Source organism: Chiloscyllium punctatum, chromosome 32, assembly GCF_047496795.1.
Source record: "Chiloscyllium punctatum isolate Juve2018m chromosome 32, sChiPun1.3, whole genome shotgun sequence".
Classification (NCBI taxonomy): domain Eukaryota; kingdom Metazoa; phylum Chordata; class Chondrichthyes; order Orectolobiformes; family Hemiscylliidae; genus Chiloscyllium; species Chiloscyllium punctatum.
Window position 1 is genome coordinate 16,504,168 of NC_092770.1, and position 25,417 is coordinate 16,529,584.

At 45.0% G+C, this 25,417-nt stretch overlaps 1 protein-coding gene across 2 annotated transcripts in view; it reads right to left on the reverse strand.

Annotated features, from left to right (window-relative positions):
* Window positions 1–25,417, reverse strand: part of syt10 (synaptotagmin X) — an 83,917-nt gene that overhangs the window by 24,517 nt on the left and 33,983 nt on the right. For both annotated transcript variants that reach the window (XM_072551738.1, XM_072551739.1), the window contains exons 2-4: window positions 15,011–15,386; window positions 8,809–9,382; window positions 5,669–5,789 (exon numbers count right to left, since the gene is read on the reverse strand). In XM_072551738.1, the coding sequence (XP_072407839.1) occupies window positions 5,669–5,789; window positions 8,809–9,382; window positions 15,011–15,386 (1,071 nt within the window). The remainder of the gene's footprint in view (window positions 1–5,668; window positions 5,790–8,808; window positions 9,383–15,010; window positions 15,387–25,417) is intronic.

Genomic DNA, 25,417 nt, shown 5'->3' on the forward strand with positions numbered 1-25,417 from the left:
TGCCCAGAAAATAATGATGCTGTTGTGCAGATACAACAGGGATTTACAAAAGGGAAGACAAACCCACCAGGGCATTTTGAAAATGTTATTTGTAACAAAGATAAAGGAGAACCAGCGAGCAAGGTGCACTTGGATTTTGAGAAGGCTTTTGATAAAGTCGCTCTAATCTCTGCCGTGTAATTAAAATTAAAATGTGTGGTATTTTGGAGAAAATACTAATATGGATTGAGAACTGGTTAACAGACAGAAAAGAGATAGTAAAAATAAATGGGTATTCTCAGTATGGCAGGATGTGGAGTATTGTCATGAAAACAGTTCATGCCTTCAGCAAGTCACAGATGTATTGAACTTTTAAGAACATATAAAAGCTGGGCATCTGAAAGAAATTCTTTCAGTTTCTCGAACAATGACCAAGATTCATAGAGGATCTGCTCAAGGTTAGAGTAAATCTCAGAATTCATAGACTTGAATTTATGTCCTACAGGCAATAAGCAAGTGAAACAACGGAATAGTTTGCTGCTAGATGGTGCTACAAAATGTGTGGTCAGAGAAATGGAGAACGACTCATGGTATTGGTTACAACACCAATTAATCATTCCAAGAAACTCTCTCTTAGACAAAGCTGAAAGACACATTATTGGAAGACAGATGAAAGTTCAAAGCCATTGTTGCAAGACAGCAATATGTTCAAGCATTGACTAAGTCAATAGTCCCCTATTCATATACAAAATGAAGTGATCAGTGTTCTGCACCACAAGCCCATGATACAGTATAAAGCTCAACTACAACACATAACAATGGTTGAGATAAAGTTCAACATCAAGAACATTCCCAAAATTACATCCAAGTGCAAACATGTGGATGAAGGTCAGGAAATACCTGTAGCACAGCAAATTCTGATCAGAACCATCCAGCGGTCAGTTGGACACATCACGTTGACAATATTAGACCAGCTGAAGCATACATTATGATTAAGACAATGAATCTCAGGAAAAATGGTCAGCATGAACTGCAAGCTAAAATCCACACAGAATAGATGCGAGTGCTAACATTACCCTGTTACCTATCCTAGATGAGGTATATGCAGGCAAATAGTGAAAAGTATGCATCACAAACTCACTTCCTATAATGGATCTGAGGTCATTGATTCCTTACAGTGTGGAGCAGGCCATTTGGCCCATCAAGTCCTTGCCAACCCTCTGAAGAGCAGCACACCCTACCTTATCCCTGTAACCCTGCATTTGCCATGGCTAATCCACCTAACCTGCACATCTTTGAACTATGAGAGGAAACTGGAGCACCAGAGGAAACCCACACAGTCAGAGGGAGGATGTACAAACACCACACAGTCAGTCACCCAAGGGTGGAATCAAACCTGGGTCCTGGCACCATGAGGCAACTGTGCCAACTACTGAGCCACCATGCCATCCTGTTAGAGACAGTGAGAGTCTGTGAGACTCTGTTGATCTCAAAAGTTAAGATGTGAAAGTACCAGTGTTGGACTGGAGTGGGCAAAGTCCAAAGTCACACGACACCAGGTTATAGTCCAACAGGTTCATTTGAAATCACAAGCTTTCTGAGCACGGCTCCTTTATCAGGTGAAGTGCCTCAGAAGTCAAGATAGCTCTTCAGGATGAAGACCACAAATGTTCTACATTGCTAAAATAAGTGGTCCATTGAGGCTTGGTTTGCCATTGTGTAGAACATTGAACAATATAGCACAGAACAGGCCCTTCGGCTGACCAGAATTGCATGCAATATTCCCAAAGTGGCCTAACCAATGTCCTGTACACCTCAACACGACCTCCCAACTCCTGTACTCAATACTCTGACCAATAAAGGAAAGCACACCAAATGTCTTCTTCATAGAACATAGAACATTGAACAATACAATGCAGATCAGGCCCTTCGGCCCTCGATGCTGCACCGACCTGTGAACTAATCTAAGCTCATCCCCCTACACTATCCTATCATCATCCATGTGCTTATCCAAGGATTGTTTAAATCGCCGAACGTGACCGAATCTTTGGACTGTGGGAGGAAACCGGAGCACCCGGAGGAAACCCACGCAGACACGGAGAGAATGTGCAAACTCCAGATGGACAGTCGCTCAAGGCTGGAATCAAATCCTGATCCCTGTTGCTGTGAGGCAGCAGTGCTAACTACTGAGCCACCATGCTGCCCACAGCAGCACGATTAAAAAGTGTGCAGACAGTTACCGCAGCCTCATGCTGTTCAAAATGTAAGAGTACCTGACACTAACTCCAATACTTCAATGTATAGAACAATACAGAGCCCAAAAGAGATCACAAGACTGCTACGACCAAGGACCATGTTCTAAGATGGAACAGAAGGCACATTTCCATTGCATTTGATAACCCACAGGTAATCTAACACGATCCCGACACTGAAAATTTTGTGCGAACACTGGATAATAACACATCCAGAGTAAACAATTCACACCAATCTACAAAAGCTGACAACCCATTATAGTATGAAATTGTTTAAATATCCTGACAACAGTACAAGAACTCAATCTGGTCGTTGTATATGTCCACCAAAACCTTCTCTCAATGTGGAAAGAAATTGTGTAAAAAAAGTTGTTTTTTTAAAAATCTCTATTCTCATAAATATTTTTCATGGGAGAAGTCGTATTCTTTGCAGGAAAGTGATACCTAAAATCAGATAAGCACATCCCTTTAACAGAGTGATATCATTATGCTAAGCGATATTCTTGCATTAAAATATAAACTCCATCTTGACTAGAGACTCATTTTGTTAGTAATCCATCAGGTAGGTTGATTACCCAGAGGGAAAAACCAGCAAAAACCAGTAATACTTGGAAATGAATGAATTGGGCATACTGGAGCTTCATTTTGAGGGACACAAGACATAACACATACTCGGCCAAAATTTTCCAGTTTTACTCTTTTTCTCCTTCCGCATGGTCAAACAGCTTGAGCCCAGGCTCTGAATATCTGTGATAAAATCACAATGAGTTTAGTTGCTCAAAAATAAATCTTCTGATACTTGTTCTCAGTGAAAACCCAGTCTCAGTGTTCAGACTGAGAGACTTAGTATAATACTAAATCCCCAAAAATGCATCAAAACTGACTCTGCAGGGGGACAACATGGATCTGATGGGCTCAAAGGCTTTCTGTACTGGGAATATTGACTCTCTGGGCAGATCTAGAAACTTTGGGAGTTTTGTCAGCCAGCACTGCCTCTGCCAGGGGTAGTGGTGAGACCACTTATGGGCGTTTGGCTGGAGTCAATACTGTTTGTCCTGTTCGGGTCCAAACTCTGCTGGTTTAAAGGTGGCCCGGAGTCCATGTGGGATGAGTTGGTTACGGAGGCAGGCACTGAGGAAGCAAATATGGCTGTGGTAGCAAGTTTGTTTCACGACATGGTTGAAGAGCTTCAGGGCAGAGGAAATTACCTGGGAGTTGCAGTGGGAGAGGGACTCCCTGAGATTCTTGTAGAGAGAGAAGGAAAACTTCTTTCAGGCAGGCATCCTTGCAAGAGGATTCGCAGTAGGGTTAAAATCAAAGAGGTAAAAACAATGACTGCAGATGCTGGAATAGTGGTGCTGGAAGAGCACAGCAGTTCAGGCAGCATCCAAGGAGCTTCGAAATCGACATTTCGGGCAAAAGCCCTTCATCAGGAATAAAGGCAGTAAGCCTGAAGCGTGGAGAGATCAACTAGAGGAGGGTGGGGGTGGGGAGAAAGTAGCATAGAGTACAATGGGTGAGTGGGGGAAGGGATGAAGGTGATAGGTCAAGGAGGAGAGGGTGGAGTGGATAGGTGGAAAAGGAGATAGGCAGGGAGGACAAGTCCGGACAAGTCATGGGGACAGTACTGAGCTGGAAGTTTGGAACTAGGGTGAGGTGGGGGAAGGGGAAATGAGGAAACTGTTGAAGTCCACATTGATGCCCTGGGGTTGAAGTGTTCCGAGGCAGAAGATGAGGCGTTCTTCCTCCAGGCGTCTGGTGGTGAGGGAGCGGCGGTGAAGGAGGCCCAGGACCTCCATGTCCTCGGCAGAGTGGGAGGGGGAGTTGAAATGTGGGCCACGGGGCGGTGTGGTTGATTGATGCGGGTGTACCAGAGATGTTCCCTAAAGCGCTCTGCTAGGGGGTGCCCAGTCTCCCCAATGTAGAGGAGACCACATTGGGAGCAATGGATACAATAAATGATATTAGTGGATGTGCAAGTAAAACTTTGATGGATGTGGAAGGCTCCTTTAGGGCCTTGGATAGAGGTGAGGGAGGAGGTGTGGGCGCAGGTTTTGCAGTTCCTGCGGTGCAGGAGAAAGTGCCAGAATGGGAGGGTGGGTTGTAGAGGGGCATAGACCTGACCAGGTAGTCACGGAGGGAACGGACTTTGCGGAAGGCGGAAAGGGGTGGGGAGGGAAATATATGTCTGGTAGTGCATCAGAAGAGAGGTAGAGGCCATCAGAGGCTGACAGCTCTTGTGCTCAGTGGTGCCATAGAGGAAGTAGTGGCTGCTGGAGGAATAGCACTCCCCAGAGTCTCAAGATTATGAAGCATTCTGTCATAACATCCTCCTTTCCTTCAAAGAATAGGATTTCTCGCATGAAAAACATGTACAAGTATTTTTTAAAAAGTTGCTCTTAAACATTTTCTCTACACATTGAGATAGTTTTGGCAGACATAATATGATGGTTTGAGCTCTTGTACTCTGGTCAGGATGTTGTCGAACAATTTCACATTATTGTGGGTTATCAGCCACTGCAGTTTGGTGGGAACTCTTTACTGTGGCTGTGCTGTTATCTGGTGTTAACACAAAATGTTCAGTGTCTAACTCATGTTGGATTACCTGTGGATTATCAAATGCAATTCCTGAAAAGGGGATCAGGGCTATTGGAAACAAGATAATGGCTCCCAGCAGTTATACCCCTTCCTGCCTGATGACCAGCAGCTCAATTACCCCAACTTTGATTGAGATCTTACCCCACCTCCATTATGAAGTAGCAAGCTGGCCTGCAATGTGGAAGCTACGGGTGGCACAGCGGTTAGCACTGCTGCCTCACAGCACCAAAGATCTGGGTTCAATTCTCGCCTTAGGCAACTGCCTGTGTAGAGTTTGCACATTCTCCCTGTGTCTGTGTGGGTTTCCTCCAGTTTCTTCCCACAGTCCAAAAATGTGCAGGTTAGATGAATTGACCATGCTAAATTGCCCGTAGTGTTAGGTAAAGGGGTAAATGTAGGGGAACGGGTCTGGGTGGGTCGCTCTTCAGAAGGTCAGTGTGGACTTGTTGGGCCAAAGGGCCTGTTTCCACACTGTAAGTAATCTACCAAAAGGACCACATAGTGATAGATCTGACTGTTGTGTGGGTAATTCCAGTGACAATAGGATGACGTCCTCCAAACACCTTACGGCCTTCAATGGTCTGCAGGCAGGAAGGTTGACCAGCGAGCTTACCATCCAAAACCGGACACCGGAGGGAGCGAGGTAGTGGTGGGATTTGAGTATGTCACCCCGGGGACCCAATTCAAAAGTCTCCTGACCGCCCCAAGCTCACCATCCCTGGAACAGACAATCCCACCCAATGACTCTGTCACATTTCTGCCAGGTCACGGTTTTCCACATATTCAGCACTCCCTGAATGAATCTGCTCTGCGCCACTCCGATCCTTCCTGAGACGTACCAGAGAATCCGGTGATGTCCATGGCTTTAAGGTTCCTGCACTTGATGACGGTCAGTGTCATCCGACCAGCTGTTGGAAGGTAGCAAAGAGAAAACATAATCTCCCCTAAATCCACGCTTTCCTGGAGGAGGAATAAGAACATTTAAAGTTACACTTCTAACATTACAAAGGCGGTTCCATTTTGATCCCTCCAAGGAGAACGCACCTCAAATCGATGATTTAAAATGGAGAATGGGATTATGCAGCAAGCAAAGTGTTTGCCTCATCACGCTGACTATCTTAAAACATAAAATAAATAGAGAACACTGTGGATACTGGAAAGCTGAACTCATTACAAAATTGCTGCAAATACCCCACAGGCCTTGGCAGCATCGGGCAGGAAAAGTCAAATGTTCCATTTCTTGGCAAAGTGAGAGAGCCAGAATACAAACCAAGGGCTCAATTTACTCCTGCCCACAACTGTTTCTGCAACGTCCCATCAGTGCCTGATTATTGTCAATTAATTTGACCATTTGTGAGAAAAGGCAATGGCCTAGTGGTATTATCACTAGACTATTAACCCAGAAACTCAGCTAAAGTTCTGGGAGCCTAGGTACTAATCTTGCCATGGCAGATGTAGAATTTTGAATTCAACAAAGAATCTGGAATTAAGGGTCTAATGATGACCATGAAACAATTCACAATTATTGTAAAAACTTCATCTGATTCACTAATGTCCTTGAGGGAAGGAAATTGCCATCATTATCTGGTTTGGCCTACATGTGACTCCAGACCCACAGCAATGGGCAATTAGGGATGGACAATAAATGCTGACCCAGCCAGAGATGTCCACATCCTGAGAGTGAATAAATAAAAATTAGTGGCCAACTGGTGTAAAAGAGTCCAATTATAGATTCAAAGGGGAACTAACTCCCTCTTTGTATTAGCACAGTCTTTAAAAAAGGATTGGTGACTACTACTTGCATGTTTCTTTCCAAACCACTCACCATCCTGACTTGGAACCATATTACTGTCTCTTCAGTGTCATTGAGCCAAACACTTGGAGTTCTGTCTCTAGGAGCAACAGGAATGCAGAGTACTGGGCTAATGGTAAGATTCTTGGCAGTGTAGATGAGCAGAGAGATCTTGGTGTCCATGTACATAGATTCAAGAACGTTGCCACCCAGGTTGATAGGGTTGTTAAGAAGGCATACGGTGTGTTAGCTTTTGTTGGTAGAGGGATTGTGTTTCGGAGTCATGACGTCATGTTGCAGTTGTACAAAACTCTGGTGCGGCTGTACTTGGAGTACTGTGTACAGTTCCAGTCGCCACATTATAGGAATATCATGGAAGCATCGGAAAGGGTTCAGAGGAGATTTACTAGGATGTTGCCTGGTATGCAGCAAAGGTCTTATAAGGAAAGGCTGAGGGACTTGAGGCTGTTTTCATTTGCGGATAGGAGGTTGAGAGGTGACTTAATTGAGACATATGACATAATCAGAGGGTCAGATATGGTAGACAGTGAGAGCCTTTTTCCTTGAATGGTGATGGCTAGTACAGGGGGACATAACTTTAAATTGAGGGGTGATAGATGTAGGACAGATGTCAGAGGTAGTTTCCTTACTCAGAGAGTAGTAAGGGCATGGAATGCCCTGCCTGCAACTGTAGTAGACTCGCTAACCTTTTGGGTATTTAAATGGTCATTGGATAAACATATGGATGAAAATGAAAATAGTGTAGGAAAGATGGGCTTCAGATTGGTTCCACAGGTCGGCACAACATCAAGGGCCGAAGGTCCTTTACTGTGCTGTAATATTCTCTGTTCTAGCACTATAGATGATCCAACAGCACATGGACTTCAGGCAGCTCACCACCATCTTCTCAAGAGCATTGAGGGATGGGAAATAAATGCTAGCACAGCCAGTGACATCCTCATCCCATGAGCGAATAAAATCAGGTAGGAAAATCATGTGACAGAGAGATAACATCACAACAGGAAATCAGTCACAACTTCTCTTTTCAAAAATGGTGGACAAGAGTAGCATAGATCTTGCAGCTATTCCTGAGATTTAGGCGTATTTCTAGATTCCTTACAGTTATTCCAGGTGTAGAACATTTTTATTTTGATTCATTTTTAGTTCGTTATAGTATAAGGACACTAATAAGAAATATTTGGAAGGATATGAGCCAAGCACAGGCAGTTGGAACTAATTTAGTTTGGGATTATGGTCGGCATGGACTGGTTCGACCGAAGGGTCTGTTTCTGTGCGATATGACTCTATAACTAGAAATTGTAAAGGGCCTCCATTCCCAAAATGAGTTTTTATTTGGCATTGAAGGCTCAAAAAAAATTTCTAAAAACGTCATGAGAGAAAACACATCACCTTGCCCAACAGCATCTGCGACTCTAGTCAGCATGGTCCTGGGAGCACTTTCTTCCATCTTTGTGCTTTATTCCAGCTGCCCTAAAGGATGCCTAAACCTTTCCTCATCCAACACCCAAAAAAAAACTAGTGGGCAACACAAAAACTGGCAACAAAGTAAAATTTAAAAACCGAGACCTGTCCGAATTTGTAAAATGAAATCCAGGCCTGAGTTAGTTTCGAATCAAATATGACCCTTCTCCAGAAGAAGTCTTTGATTTCCTTTTCCTCACTCTCTCTCTACAGATCAGTATGGCTCAACCTCCCAGGTATTTCATCCTTAAAAGCATCAGTCTCGATAGTTCCTTACGATACCCACTCCTGCACAGCACGTTGTGATTTTCTCTACATTAATGATTAAGGGAGGGAGAATGGTTCCAGAGCTTAATGCCGTGCAGTGTTCTATATACAGCTGAGCAGGCATAATGGTACAATGTTCAACATTTCCCATAAGAGGGATCGGGGTAAAGTTGATCCCAAACAGCTGGAATCATACTATTTGCAAAATGGTCAAAGATCAATCTCAGTGTCAATGTTGCACTCCCATTGTAGGGGAGCTATATTATCAGGCTGGATTACATGTCAAATCCTGAATCTTACAACCTTTGGTTTAAGAAGTAAGCATTTTACCAAGGGTGGAGCTTGGGGAAGTGGCGGGGCAGGGGTGGGAAGGTGGAATGTTTGGCCCCTGGGAACATTGTAAAAGCGGCTGAGATTTCTGACAGCAATCAAACTCACGGTCTTGACACAAATGATGTCCCTCCAGATGGTATCTTCCCTCGGAGGTTCCAACAGCTCAAACAGGTTATCCACAATTACCTCCCCAATCATGTCATGTCGCGAAAATCGGTCAAAGTCATAAACACTGAAATGCAGCTTCCTGTTGCTGAGCTGGTCCAAGGGCACTGGGAACTGAAAGGTTTCATTAAAGATGGGATTGAGTGTCTTTCTGTGAACTCGAGTCTGGAATTTCTTTTTCCGATCCGGAAGGAGGTAAATTTTAACGTAAGGGTCCGAGGTTCCAGAAAAGTCTTTTGCTGGCAAGTCCAAGGATTTGAGAATGGTTACAATCAAATGCTGATTCTCGTAATCATACTTAAGGGTAAGGTTTAATTTTCCACTCGTTTTCACATCCTCTTGCTCGCCATCCTGAGAGTCGACAGACTTCTGTTTATACAGCTCCGGTTTAATTCGTCCAATACTGGTGGTTGTCTCCCCTCTCTGCAGGCTGTCTCTTTGCATGCTGTCCATACTGAAATCCACACTCGACACATGCATTTGTCTTGGTAAGTGCCTTTTGAAGGAATTATGCCTACAAAAGGAAAACAGTCCAGTCTCTTATGAATCAACTTTAATATCACCGCTACCAGTTTGGATTAAAATAAAAATTAGACGCGACTTTAAACCATTTCCTTCCTCATGCCCCCCCACCCCAGAAGATGTGGAAAAGATCTGATATCAGCATCCAATGCACTGCTCAGAAGATGAAACACTACCGATGTTCTGAAGACGGACAATCAGCTACAGCACTTTTTGTGACCTACATCCCAAAGTGTTCTTCAGCCATTGAATTATTTTTGCAGTGCTGTCATTATTCCAGTGTAGGAAATGTGCCCATTAATTTGCCAAAGGCGCTGACATAGAGCAATAGCAGTATGAACAGGTAAGATACTCCATGGGCCTCCCCTGCTCTTCCACAAAATAAAACAGCAAGAAACACCTCAGAGGGTTGGTGGAGTGATGGTTTAACATCGCAAAAAACATCACCTCCCACACTTCCTCTGTACAGCACTAGCTTCAACTTTCATCCCCACACCACTGGAGTGGAACCAGGATGCACCATCACCTGATGACATGGAGGGAAAGCTGCTCTGAGGGAATGCCACACTTGTAGATCAACAAAGATTTGGTCTGTCCACTCTGACAGACTCATGGTAAAACAATATCGGAGTTATTGATTCACTTCAGCGATCAATCTATAGCAATGGGCGAGATTATTCTTCACAAAAGTAACTGCCTAGGACTCAGCCGAATAAACAGGCTTGGCCTGCAGTCAGGCATGTAGACTGGAGAGGTGTCCATGGGAACAGGCAGGGAGGCTGCAGGAACAGGCACGTGGAGGTACAGGCAGGGAGGCTACAGGTACAGGCACGTGGAGGTACAGGCAGGGAGGCTACAGGAACAGGCACGTGGAGGTACAGGCAGGGAGGTTGCAGGAACAGGCGTGTAGAGGTACAGGCAGGGAGGTTGCAGGAACAGGCGTGTGGAGGTACAGGCAGGGAGGCTACAGGAACAGGCACGTGGAGGTACAGGCAGGGAGGCTACAGGAACACGCACGTGGAGGTACAGGCAGGGAGGTTGCAGGAACAGGCGTGTGGAGGTACAGGCAGGGAGGTTGCAGGAACAGGCCTGTGGGGGAACAGGCAGGGAGGCTGCAGGAACAGGCGTGTGTGGGGAAAGGCAGGAAGGCTACAGGAACAAGCACGTGGAGGTACAGGCAGGGAGGTTGCAGGAACAGGCGTGTGGAGGTACAGGCAGGGAGACTAGAGGAACAGGTGTGTGGGGGGACAGGCAGGGAGGCTGCAGGAACAGGCGTGTGGCGGGACAGGCAGGGAGGCTGCAGGAACAGGTGTGTGGGGGGACAGGCAGGGAGTCTGTAGGGACAAGCATGTGGGGGGGGGCAGGAGGGAGACTGCAGAACAGGCGTGTGGGGGGACAGGCAGGGAGACTGCAGAACAGGCAGGAAAGTTCTAGCCAGCAGCAGAATTTGAGCATGGGTATGATCTACATATGGGGAGACAGCTGTTGGCTCTTTAGAGTGAAGATTTCCTGATCCTCTTGGCCCACAGACAATGCTGAAAAGGTGCTTACCTGCTGTGTGAACTTGCCCTCACCTCCCTACAGTTGCCAATTTTCCTGATGGCTGGATATTATTATCTCTGGCCAATGTAAAGCCGTTTGATCTTGGGCCTGCCTCGATAAAACACTACAATTGCCAGCCTGGATTGGGTCAGTTCCTATTCCTCAGGCTACCTCTAATAATCCCTCAAGTGGTGGGTTGGGGTTGATGTTAACGCCTCACCTGACCCTGCTCAAGAGAGTTATGAGTCAACTCTTTGTTTCTCTGGGTTAGTTTTATAATTTCTCTCCCTCATGTCCCCTGGAATTAGGGTGGCACAGTACCTCAGTGGAATGCACTGCTACCTCACAGCACCCGGAACCCACGTTTGATTCCAAATTCGGGTCACTGCCTGTGTGGAGTTTGCACACTGTCCCCAAGTCTGCGTGGGGTGTCCTCTGGGTGCTCCGGTTTCTTCCCACAGTTCAAAAGATGTCCAGGTCAGGTGAATTGGCCATGCTAAACTGCCTATAGTGTTAGGTGCATTAGTCAGGAATAAATATGGGGTAGGGGAATGGGTCTGGGTGGGTTACTCTTCAGAGGGTTGGTGTGGACTTGTTGGGCCAAAGGACCCGTTTCCATACTGTAGAGAATTTAATCTAATAAATTGCCCATAGTGTTCAGGAATGTGCAGGCTAGGCGGGTTAGCCATGGGAAATGTGGATTTACAGGGATAGGATAGGGGCTGGGCCTGGGTGGGATACTCTTTGGAAAGTCGGTGTGGAATCGATGGACCATATGGCCTACTTCCACACTGTGAAAATGTTATCATTCACTATGAGGTCTGGCAGCATCTGTGAGAGGAAAGCAGAGTTAACGTTGTGAGCATGGTGACTCTTCATCAGAACTGTTAGTAGCTCAGGAAAGGTGATATTTATACTGAAGCTGAAGTAGGGGAAGGCAGCTGGGAGGAAAAGGGAAGAGGTCAGCAGATATGAAGTGGAGATGGAGCCCAGAGAGAGAGAGAGAGAGAGAGAGAGAGATAAGAAAATGATAGGTGAGCATGGTAATTCAGGATAGCAGGCCAGGACAGAAGACAAGCTGAATATTTGATAATGAAGAGGTTAGAGTGAGGAAATGGGTTCGCTGTGCTGAATACAATTCATGTCACATCATAATGGGCTTGGGTTTACATGCAAATCATCCCTCAGCAAACATGCCTAAAGCAGCCCAAACCATGACAGAACTGAGTAAAAAAACATGAAGGATGGAATCAGGCTCTCAAGTTATTGAACTCGATGTTGAGTCCCAGACACTGCAGGGTCCAAAGGTGGAACAATACTATTCAATCCACTGTTGGAATACCATTACGTTTGACCATGAGTCTAGACATAATGTCAGAATAAGATATTCAAGATGGAGATGAGGAGGGTAATGAATCTATGGCATTATTTACTGCAGGGGTTGTAAAGACTGGTTCATTAAGTATGTTCAAGGCTGAGATAGCCAGATTTTTTAAAGCAAGATAAAGTTTATGGGGAAAGACAGGAAAGTAGAGTTGAGGATTTTCCGATCAGCCACGATTTCACTGAATGTCGGAGCAGACTTGATGGGCTGAATGGCCTATTTCTGCTCCTATGTCTTATGGTGATATAGCACTGATATCATTGCTGGGACGCGGGAACAAATAAAAAGGTGAGTGGAGAAGGGGTGTTAATGGGAACGGCAGAATCACCAGGAGCAGCTACTGTCTGAATAAGTGGATCAAGGTTACGGTCTGAAATTGTTCAATTTTGCTTTGAACCTGGAAAATGCCTATTAAAAGATGAGTTGATGGTTCTTGAGTTGGTGTTGAAATATATTTGTTTAAATATTGCAGGAGGTTAAAACTGAGTGGACAGTGGCTGTGCGAAATGGCAGACAAAGATGAGAAGCCATTGGATGCTTGAGTCTATGCTTATGGTGTATAAGGAAGGCTTGGTTCTGCAAAAAAAAGGTGGCCAATCCATGCTTGGCTTTTCCCAAAGGAGATTAGATTGTAAACATCAAACTCAAATATCGAAGGAAGTAAAATAAATTGTTTCTTCACCTCTATGGACTGTTTAGGACCTACGATGGTAAGAATAATAGAGGAGGTGAAAGATCTGAGATAGCAACTTCTATGTTTGTTTTGGAAGGTGTCGGGGGGAGAGGAAGAGGTGGACAGGACATCCTGAAGGAAAGATCCCTGTAGAATGTTGGGAGGTGGGGAGAAGGTGTCATATTGGAGCAGTTCTGAAGAATGATCCATTAGTTATGGAGATAAGGACAAGGAGAGCCCTATTGCAGCTCATAGAGGGAGAGGTGACAGCAGGTATATGACAAATGGGACAGACGTGGTGGAGACCCCCTTCCCTACAGTGGGGATGGTGTGCTGTCTAGATTGACAATGAAGGAAGATTAGGTAGACAGGCAGGGGGTTGAAAGAACACAGCACGCCAGGCAGCATCAGGAGGTGGAGAAGTTGATGTTTTGGGTGTAACCCTTCTTGGGGGAGACTGTGTGGCTCTGGTGGCCAGGGAGTTAGGCTGGGGTGGGGGAGGTGGGGGAAGTGGTGCCTGAGACTGATGGAGCCTGACACAGGGGTGTTGCCTGATTTTGGCGGTCCATAGTGGACCAAGCCATAGTATTAAAACACTAACTCAATTCAATCTTCAGTTTAGTTATGGATGAGCTGTTTAATGGAGCTGTCATGTGTTATTTCACTTTCAAAAGCACAGCATCATTCTGTATCACTTTATCTGTAAAAATTCCTTAAAGGCCTTCTTTTTTGGTTTTCCAATAAATGAAAAACGTGGATAATGTTGATGAGTTGTTTCACTTTGTTCAGGTAGCAGAATCATGTAATCCCTACTGTGTGGAATTAGGCCTATTGGCCCAACAAGTCCACACCAACCCGCCGAAGAGTATCCCACCCAGACCCATTCTCCTACCCCTAACGCTCTACATTTCCCATGACTAATGCACATAGCCTACACATCCCTGAAGCACCTGGTGGAAACCCATACAGACTGGGGGAGAATGTGAAAACGCCACACAGACAGTTTCCTGAGGGTGGAATTGAACCCTGGACCCTGGTGTTTTGAGGCAGCGGTGTTAACCACTGAGCCACTATGCGAACTTTCTGAGTTTTACTAGCAATGTCTATTTTCATTCCAGATCTCCAGCATCCGCAGTTCTTTGTTTTATTTTAATTGTCACACTGGGGCGGGGGCTCCATTTGGAAGCATACGAGACAAGTCAGATCAGTCCAGGTAATTCTTCTATAATGCTTTTGAAAGTGAAATAACACATGACAGCTCTTCTATAATGTGTTCTTGTGCAACCCCGTGTTATAGAAAAATCAGGCTTTAGAAACAACACTTAAAGCATTGGTGATGTAATCAGATTACAGCCAACACACCTTTTAAAAGTTCACGCTTTAGAAACAATTTTCGCAATTTGTCAATTGCATTAGAGCGAATTCATGTTAATGAACATGCATTAAAGCAGAACGACCTGTATGTCTTATTTGCCAGTTTTACTGGTATTTCCCTTCTGGACATATTAATCCCATCGCACTCTCTGCAGGTATTGCCAGACCATACTACTTCTCCCATTGCCCTCATTGCTTGGAGATTCATCCAGTTAAGCTAAATGCTATGGGAGGTGATGACCTAGTGGTATTATTGCAGGATGGTTAATCCAAGGACCCCAGATAATGGGTATCTGGGTTCACATCCCGCCACAGCCGATGTGGAATTTGAACTCAATAAAAAGAGAAATCTGGAATTAAGAATCTAATGATGAATCAGTTGTTATACAAACCCATCTGGTTCACTAATCCCCTTTAGAGAAGGAAACTGGGAAGGCCTATCCTTACTGGGCCTGGCTTACATGTGTCGCCTAACCCTTTAAGGATACCCCTTCCCTTCCCAATTCGGGAATAGGGCTACCTCTTAACTGCTTGCTGGGCAATAAATGAGGGCTTGTGACACCGTCAACCCGTGAATTAACAAAGGAGAAAAAAAGTTGTACGCCTCCTGCGAACCACACAGCAATCCCACTTGGGCTGGTACTCACCTGGAGGAGGATGTCGGTTCAGTCGTCTGGCGTTGCACGCGCGTGTGTTTGAGAAGATGCTCCTTGAGAGCTGCTTGGACCTCAGCAGGGATATCGGGGGAGGTCTGGCTGATCTTCATGGCGGTCGCCAGTTGTGTGACTGGATTCTTCCCATTCTCTTTAATCTCTTTAATCTCCTTGATCTCCTTTTTCTCTGGAGTCTCCACAGGTTCTGGAACTTCGCTCGATGTTTGCTGAGGGACGTTATTTGCATTAGAGGTGAGATCTTTATTCCTCCAGTACGGCCAGCAAAGCTTCCAAAACACAAACAGAGACACTACCAACAAGGCAAGCCCACAGAAACAGACGACTACAGCAAGGAGACTGACTGAAATGTCTAGGAGCGGGCAGAGAGGTGGAATCAAGCAAACAACATGGCAGACAAACAGGGAGGAGAGAAAACAGGAAAAGATTGAGAAAGGAGCTGGTCTCAGCATACCCACTTCCAAATATCTTTACAATACCTTCCCTCAATAATCAGCAAAATGTTCAGACCTAATCAGGATACAGAGAGGAGCAAGACCTCACCTGGAAATAGTGCAGCTTTGTTCTCCTTATTCAAGAAAGGATAGATCCACCATGGAAGGAGTGCAATGGAGGTTCACCCAATTATTCCCTCAAAAGTCAGGACTACCTTAATTTTTTTTTATTTTGTCAACTTGTTTTTCTAATCAATGTGTTCAGAGATGTTATTCCACACCTCTGGAGCAGGTGGGACTTAAACTCAGGCCTTCCTGATGAAGGGCTTTTGGCCGACATGTTGATTTTCCAGCTCCTCGGATGCTGCCTGACCTGCTGTGCTTTTCCAGCACCACCCTAATCTTGACCTTGAACTCAGGCCTTCTGGCCCAGGGGCAGGGATATTACCACTGCGTCATAAGATGGCTCTGCCTCTACGTAGAGAGATTATGGGCAGGTCTGTATTCTCTGGAGTCTCAAGGAATGAGAGGTGATCTAAACTTCTTCAAAAGTTCTTGCAGACCATGAGAGGCTGGACATAGCCAGGAGACTCCTCCGGGCTGGATCACTGGTAATGTCAGTGCGCTGTTAATCCAGAGACCTGGGTAGACAGGAGTTCAAATCCTATGATGACAGCGGCGAAATTCAAATTCAATATAACCTGGAATTAAAAGCTAATCTAATGTCAACCCACCTGGTTCACCAATGTCCTTTAGGGAAGGGAATATGAAATCCTCAGCTGACCTGGTCTACATGTGACTCCCAACCCACTTGGTCAACTCTCGCGTGCCATTTGAAATGACGCAGGAAGCCAATCAGAGATCAAGAGCAATAAGGGATGAAGCAATAAATGCAAGACTTGTCAACAAAACGTATAACCCATCATCTTAATTGCCTTTATCTAAAGCCAATTTCTCAGAACTCACTGCAGTCAAATTGGGGTTGGCATGTGTCTGGAGTCATGCTCTTTACCCCAGTCCTGCAACCTTTGGTCTCAAAACTTATTTCATTGACTTCACAAGGCAATACTTTTGCTGTGATTTGCCGTCAGTTGTTTCCTAAGACACAATGGAGCTGCTGCAGTAGTCTAAGGAATTCTTACAGGGCATGTTGAGGTAATGGAAACATTGTTTCTTAAATAAAGTCATTCTTCTGTCATTTCATCTCACTACGAGGCTGCAAACTAAGAGCAAGATCATGTGATATTGTGTCCTTTCTGATGATGATGTCTACTTTGCTGTATTAGCATAGCACAAGCCAAACTTAAACCATTATTCTACATCTCCTCCCAAGTCTCTGATTCTAGCAATTACACCAAACTGCTGAGGACATAATGGAGTTACGGAAGGGATCCTGGAATTGTCCCTCCCTGAGGATTCCGGTGTCTCTGAAGCAAAGCACTGAGCTCATTGTCTGCACTGGCAGAATGACCGTCTTACAAGAAGTGAGAAAAAGGAAAAGGCATTCTTGCATTTATACAGAACTTTTAATGACTTAGGAACAAATTGCATCTAGCCAGACAAGTACTTTTTTTTCAAAGTGGATGCAGTCACTGTTTCATGGGAAGTGTGCAGTGCTGAAAATGTGTTGCTGGAAAAGCGCAGCAGGTCAGGCAGCATCCAAGGAACAGGAGAATCGACGTTTCGGGCATCAGCCCTTCTTCTCCTGTTCCTTGGATGCTGCCTGACCTGCTGCGCTTTTCCAGCAACACATTTTCAGCTCTGATCTCCAGCATCTGCAGTCCTCACTTTCTCCTCGAAGTGTGCAGTGGCCAATTTGTGCCCAGTAAGCTCAGCAGGGCAATGACTGGGCACTTTTTTGGGGAAATGCTTTCATCTGCATGGGCCTTATTGGTGGAATTCTTCCGTGAAATCTCTCCATTTCTCTCTTCTTTGAGAGACCCCATTTGTTTTTCCATGAGACGGAGGTGTTGGTGGCCAGGCCAGCATTTGTTGCTCACCTCTCATTGCTCTGGATCTGAGTGGTTTGTTCAGTTACTTCAGCGGACAGTTAAGAGCCAGTCACATGACTGTGGGTCAAAAGCGCACGTAGGCCTGATCAGGCAAAGCCAGCAGATTTCCCTTTTCTCAAGAACATTAGAGCACAGATGGGTATTTACAAGACTCAACAATAGATTCATGGTCGCTACCAATGAGACTAGTTTTGAATATAAATTCTACCAGCTGCCATATGATGGGATTTGAACCCATATCTCACCTCCACCTTCCAACCTGTTTCTTTTGACCAACTGCATGCGTGTGTGGTTGATTGAAGGATCAACCTATATCAGGAGACTGGGGAGATCTCCCTTAGACTTCTCTGAAGCACTGCCATTCGATCTTGTATGTCCCTCTGAGGGGGACACATGGGACTTGGGTTTAACATCCTGAAAGATACCAATCGACCAGAGTAACTTGAACAGAACAGAAAGGTGATATTTTTGACAATTTTTGAATATTTGTTGTATAATGTTAGGGTTTTTATTGTTTCCTGATTGGTTTTAGCACCCATTCTACGCAACCTGACTCGTTGGCCATTTACACTGCAGAGAGGCAAGACCATGCTGGAGCTTAAGGGGTTAAATTACAAATTGTACATTCCCTCGAATTTAGGAAGTTGACGACTGACCTCATCAAGGTGTTTGTTATGTTATTGGCAAAAAAAGCCAAGGTAGACAAGCAGGAGGCTGGAAGAACACAGCAAGCCAGGCAGCATCAGGAGGTGGAGAAGACAACAGTTCGAGTGTAAGTCTTCTTCAGGACCTGCCAATATCAGGACGTACTGTTCATCCCTAATTGCCCCTGAGAAGATGGTGGGGAGCTGTCCTCCTGAATAGTTGCAGTCCTTTGAATTGCAGGAACACCCATTATGCTGCTAGAAAAAGGATTTTGATCCGGTCACACTGAAGGAATGGCAAATTATTTCCAATTCAAGAAGGTAAGTGGCTGAGATGGGAATTTGTAGGTTGTGGTGTTCCCATGTATCTGCTGCCTTTGTCCTTCTCAGTGGCTGAGGTTTTGGGTTTGGAACAGTATAGGCTTGAGGGATTGATAGAAACAGGAAGATGCCACTGAACTGAAAGAAAGAATGTAGCTCAGGCATTTTCACACCAGAGAGAAACTTTAGTATTCCAGGGAGTTGTCACTGCATCTCCACTGAAGTATGATCACCAGGGACTGTTTCCTTCATTGCTAGGCAGCCCCTGTATGGACTTTAGATGTGTCTACACTGGTAATAAAAGAATGTTTACACAGTAAAAATTAAATTCCCAGCTTTAGCTCTGCCGGTATGATGCTTCAATCTTTTAAGAGCACTGACCCACTGTACAATCCCAGCCTAACTTGAACGTCAAACTTGACCTAACGGGGTGATCCCTTACCCTGAGGGGATGCACTCTGGTCCCCTAGTTTCCCAGCAGGAGAAACATCCTGCTAAATCTACTTGTGTCAAGCCACCAAAGAACCTTATGTAGAGTCATACAGCACAGAAACAGACCCTTCGGTCCAACCAGTCCACCCCGAACGTAATCCCAAACTAAACTAGTTCCACCTGCCTGCTCCTGGCCCATATCCCTCCAAACCTTTCCTATTCGTGTATCCATCCAAATATCTTTTAAACATTGTAATTTTACCTGCATTCACCATTTTCTCAGGAAGTTCGTTCCACACATGAACCGCCTCTGAAGAAGTGTCCTGACTGAAATGTTGACCCTCTTGCTCTTCGGATGCTGCCTGACCTGCTGTCTTTAACAGTGCCACACTTTATCTACACTCTACCTGTTGTATAAGCCTGTCTGAATCATTTGTGTTATCGCAATATTTTGTTAAATCCCCTTATGTTGCCTATCTCAGCATTTATTGTCAGCCTTTAGTGGCCCTCAGCAAGTTTGTGAAACATTAAGTTAAACTTGCTCAGCCACTTCAAGAGTCAGGCTGTCAGGATTAGGTCTGATTATTTGACCTGCTAATGAGCAGTATCAGGCAAAATAGCCATAGTCCCAGACAATCGCATTTCTTAATAGAGACATGACTGGTGGTGAGTTTAACCTGAGAGACACCATGCTTCAGGCGAGGGGGTGAGGTTGAGAAGGCAAGACCTCACCGTGAGTTCAGTTGGTACAGGAATTGAACTCCTCGTTGCTGGCATCCAGCCAACTGAGCTAACCAACCCTAAGGAAACATCACAGAAAGTGATGTGATCTTGGTCTCTCTCAGGCATCCTTGTGGCAAGGTGAAACTACAGTTTTTTTTACTCTTAATGAGGTTAGTGCTTTTCTTAGCTCACAGAAATGTAAAGAAGCTTTGGCAGCGCATGACCTAGAATGTTATTAGAGTCTGCTCATCTTCTTGCACAGGTCTCACATTGGACATCTATGATTGGGATGTGTTGGTCCCTTTGCTGGAGGATTGTTATATGGTTTGGTTTTGTTCGGGACAAAGCTGATGGAAACATTCAACAGAACAGACAGTATCTGGGAGAAAGCGAGAAATCAGCTCAATGTGTCACATTGATGGCTGTCCAGCAGTATCTTGCTATCGGTTTGTTTCTGTCTCTAAAGAAATTCGCCTGTTGTCTGTAGCCCATGGGAAAATATTTGCGAATAAGCCATTAATTCAGCACCTCTAAATTATCCTAAAGGAAGAATGTTGTAGGGCTGTAGAGAATAAGCCATGGAATGGGACTAGCTGTGTTGCTCTTACATAGGACTAGCATTGATATAGCAGGCAGAATGGCCTCTTTCAGTGCAGTACCTATAATAAAATGACAATAGTTATCTTAAATGAGATGGTGGTTACATCATGATGTAAAAATCACATGCAAGAGCATTTGATGAAGGGTTGGGATCATTTGCACTAGAGAGAGATGTGATTATAGACAACAGTAGGTTGTGCAATACTGTAAATAAAACAGTTTGCAAAAACTGACCATGGTTAGGACACAAACATTGATAGAAGAGACGTTACAGCTGTTAGAGGAGACAATGGTAGCCTTTGTTCCAATGTGGAGTTTAGAACCTCAAGCCACTGGCCTCAGTGCAATACAAACCAGTAACAATTTCCTGATTCAAACTTAGAATCTTCCTGTCATTGTGAGAATGTTATGAACTTATGCAAGACTTTCCCTCTGGGCCTGCAGGTTGAATCTGGACTGAGGGGTGGTAACTTTGACCTCTGTATTGTTTATCAATTGTTTTTTGTATTGTACTGTTTTTTTAATCTCTTTCATTGACCAAGGGAAATTGATATAACAAGCAATCAAAACGCTTCAATTAATCTTTGACGTCTGGCAGTTGACAGCTGAGTTTTTTGTATTCAGTAATTGTGCTGTCTGTGCTTTGACATGTTACTTTCCTTCAATATGGTTTCTTCATTTCCCATCTCATAGGGATAGTGTGATGTAGGCTTTGTAATTTATATATCTTGTTGATACAATTTTGTGTTAAATTTTGAATTCTGAAGTTGTGCCATATGGGCTTTTGTGTGTTTGCGAAGGAATGAACAGTTACCTGGAGTACTTCTCTAGCCATGGTGGAGTTTATTTTAAAAACAATTCCTGAGGGCTAATTTTCAGGACTAATAATAAGTAAGAGAACTTTTCCATTTTAGTTTCAGTTTTGGGTAGTTTTGCAGAGGTTTTCATAAGTAAAGTTGCTCCTGAGAAAGGAGGAGATTGAGTTGTTAACAATAGATTATCTTAGAATAAGAAGTTAGTGATAATCCCAGACCAGAAATGTTTGGATTACATGCTGAAGAATTATTTAAGGTCATGTATACAACAGGGCCAAAAAGATTAGATTAGATTCCCTACAGTATGGAAACAGGCCATTGGGCCCAACAAGTCCACACCAACACTCCGAACAGTAACCCATTCAGACACCCCCGGCTAATGCACCTAACACTAGGGGCAATTTTAGCAGGGCCAATTCACCTGACCTGTACATCTTCAGTCTGTGGGAGGAAACCGGAGCAGCCGGAGGAAACCCACGCAGACACGGGGAGAATGTGCAAACTCCACACAGACAATCACCCAAGGCAGGGATTGAACCCGGGTCCCTAGCACTATGAGGCAGCAGTGCAAACCACTGAGCCACCATCCCGCCCCTCAAAGATTTTCCAGACCAAGAGTTGAAGTCAAATTAAATCCATCCAGACATTAGAGAAAAGGATCTTCTGGAGTGAGTGCTGTGCAGGATTGTTTTGGGTTTTGTAAAGGAGCATTGCAGGGAATATATTCCAGTATGATTCAAAATCTCAATATTTATATTGTCTGCAAGAAGTCTAGTTTCTTTTACTTTATCGTCTTCCCTTTTGCTTGCTAATACCCAACATAGGTTCCATCAAGCCAATCAGCTCCTGACCTCATTACAGTCTTGATTCAAACATGGACAAAAGGGATAGAATCTCAGGATGCCAGGCAGGCCACTTAAAAATGGAGATGAGGAGGAATTTCTTCATTCAGAGGGTAGTAGATTAGATTACTTACTGTGTGGAAACAGGCCCTTCGGCCCAACAAGTCCACACTGACCCACCGAAGCGTATACCACCCAGACCCATACTCCTACATTTACCTAACACTACGGGCAATTTAGCACGGCCAATTCACCTAACCTGCACATTTTTGGATTGTGGGAGGAAACCGGAGCACCCGGAGGAAACCCACGCAGACACGGGGAGAATGTGCAAACTCCACACAGAGAGTCACCTGAGGCAGGAATTGAACCCGGGTCTCAGGCGCTGTGAGGCAGCAGTGCTAACCACTGTGCCACCGTGCCGCCCACTCGTGGCAGTCGTGAGGCTCAGTCACTAAGCATATTCAAGTCAGAAATGGAAAGATTTGTGGAGCTTAATGATATAACAAAATAGCAAGATAGCTCTGGGATGTGACATAAATGATCAGCCAAGGTCAACTCAACTGGGAGAGCAGATGTGACAGGCTGAATGGACTACTGCTATTCCTACGAGGAGGTTGAATTTCCCACTGCAGTACTGGAAGAGTGCTGCACTCTCTGAAAAGTTTACCCTCTCAATTGGATATAGATGATATAATGGCACTGTTTTTGAACAAGAGCAGGAGAGCGTTCCCATGGTCATGTTGATCACTAAACTATGATCGTTAACATTCTCACATTGCTGCTTGTGGGAGATTGCTGTGCACACATTGTCCATTGAGTATCCTACATCCATTTCAAAAGTACTGCATTGGCTGCAGTGCAATCCTGAGATCGTAAAAGGTGCTTTAGGAACGAAAGTCTTTATTCTTTGAACATGTTTCTTTATGAAATAAATTTATAATGAAACTCAATACTTTTTTTGCAAGAGAAATGCAAGATGCAAATTAATAAACAATTCCTGCTTCTTGTGAACTGGTCTTATATCAAAACAGTTATGATGATAACCTTTCTGCTATTTTACAGAGCAAGATGAATATGATCAATAACCACAACAATATTGCTAAAGCAGTGAGGTTAAATTATTAACTCACTAAAATTGAACAACAGCACTTGGATGTAGCAAAAGTATTGCATTAAGCACTATAACATTAAGCAGGGCTCATTCAATCAGAAAACCTAACCGTTTGATTCCATACACCAGTGAAAAGCAACAATATAGAGACAGAGAAAATAAAAGTTGGAGAAGGCCTTTTGGCCCATCAACCCCATTCCAACATTGAACATGATCATGACTGATCTGCTATCTCAATGCCTTACTTCAGACAACTTTCAACTTGTAGAAGTCGACTTCTTTCTTAAATACGCTAATGACTTTACACCATTGATAAGGTTGGAGGTATGGGCCCCAGCTATGCCTGTCTCTTTGTTGGCTATGTAGAACAGTTGATCTTCCGTAATTACACCGGCACCACTCCCCACCTCTTCCTCCGCTACATCGATGACTGCATTGGCGCCACCTCGTGGTCCCGCGAGGAGGTTGAGCAATTCATCAACTTCACCAACACATTCCACCCTGACCTTAAATTTACCTGGACAATCTCTGACACCTCGCTCCCCTTCCTGGACCTCTCCATCTCCATTAGTGACGACCGACTTGACACTGACATTTTTTACAAACCCACTGACTCCCATAGCTACCTGGATTACACCTCTTCCCACCCTATCTCTTGCAAAAATGCCATCCCGTATTCCCAATTTCTCCGCCTCCGCCGTATCTGCTCCCAGGAGGACCAGTTCCACCATAGGACACACCAGATGGCCTCCTTCTTTAGAGACCGCAATTTCCCTTCCCACGTGGTTAAAGATGCCCTCCAACGCATCTCGTCCACATCCCGCACCTCCGCCCTCAGACCCCACCCCTCCAACCGTAACAAGGACAGAACGCCCCTGGTGCTCACCTTCCACCCTACAAACCTTCGCATCAACCAAATCATCCACCGACATTTCCGCCACCTCCAAAAAGACCCCACCACTAGGGATATATTTCCCTCCCCACCCCTTTCCGCCTTCCGCAAAGACCGTTCCCTCCGTGACTACCTGGTCAGGTCCACACCCCCCTACGACCCACCCTCCCATTCTGGCACTTTTCCCTGCCACCGCAGGAACTGTAAAACCTGTGCCCACACCTCCTCCCTCACCTCTATCCAAGGCCCTAAAGGAGCCTTCCACATCCATCAAAGTTTCACCTGCACATCCACCAATATCATTTATTATATCCGTTGCTCCCGATGTGGTCTCCTCTACATTGGGGAGACTGGGCGCCTCCTAGCAGAGCGCTTTAGGGAACATCTCCGAGACACCCGCACCAATCAACCAAACCGCCCCGTGGCCCAACATTTCAACTCCCCCTCCCACTCTGCCGAGGACATGGAGGTCCTGGGCCTCCTTCACCGCCGCTCCCTCACCACCAGACTCCTGAAGGAAGAACGCCTCATCTTCCGCCTCGGAACACTTCACCCCCAGGGCATCAATGTGGACTTCAACAGCTTCCTCATTTCCCCTTCCCCCACCTCATCCTAGTTTCAAACTTCCAGCTCAGTTACTGTCTCCTTGACTTGTCCGACCTGCCTATCTTCTTTTCCACCTATCCACTCCACCCTCTCCTCCTTGACCTATCACCTTCATCCCCTCCACCACTCACCCATTGTACTCTATGCTACTCTCTCCCCACCCCCACCCTCCTCTAGCTTATGTCTCCATGCTTCAGGCTCACTGCCTTTATTCCTGATGAAGGGCTTTTGCCCGAAATGTTGATTTCGCTGCTCGTTGGACGCTGCCTGAACTGCTGTGCTCTTCCAGCACCACTAATCCAGTATTTGGTTTTCAGCATCTGCAGTCATTGTTTTTACCTTGGAGGTAAAGTGAGGCTCACATTCCAACCAGCTCTACATTCAGTCGAGCTCAGTAGAGATATTGGTAGGTTAGAAAAGTGCACAAAAAACATAAATGGAGTATAATATAGGAAAATGTGAAATTGTTCATTTTGGAAGGGAGAACAAAGGATCAGCATATTATTTAAATTGAGAAAAACTGCAGAAAGCTGCAACAGAACGGAACTTAGGGGTACTTGTACATGAAACACAGACAGCTAGCACACAGGTGCAGCAGGTAATCAGGAAGGCAAATGGAATATTGGCCCCTTATTTCAAGGGGATTGGAGTATAGGAGTAGGGAAGTCTTACTGCAACTGTGCAAAGTGCTGGTGAGACCATAACTGGAGTACAAGTGAGCAGTTTTGGTTCCCTTAAGAAAATATATAATTTCACTGGAGACAGTTCACTAGGATGATCCCTGGTATGATGAGATTGTCTTATGAACAAAGGTTAAACAGACTGGGACTCTACTCACTGCAGTTCCGAAGAATGAGAGATAACCTCACTGTAACATATCAGATTCTTAAGGGGCTTGACAGGGTAAGTGCTGAGAGGAAGTTTCCACTTCTGGGAAGAGTCTGGGAC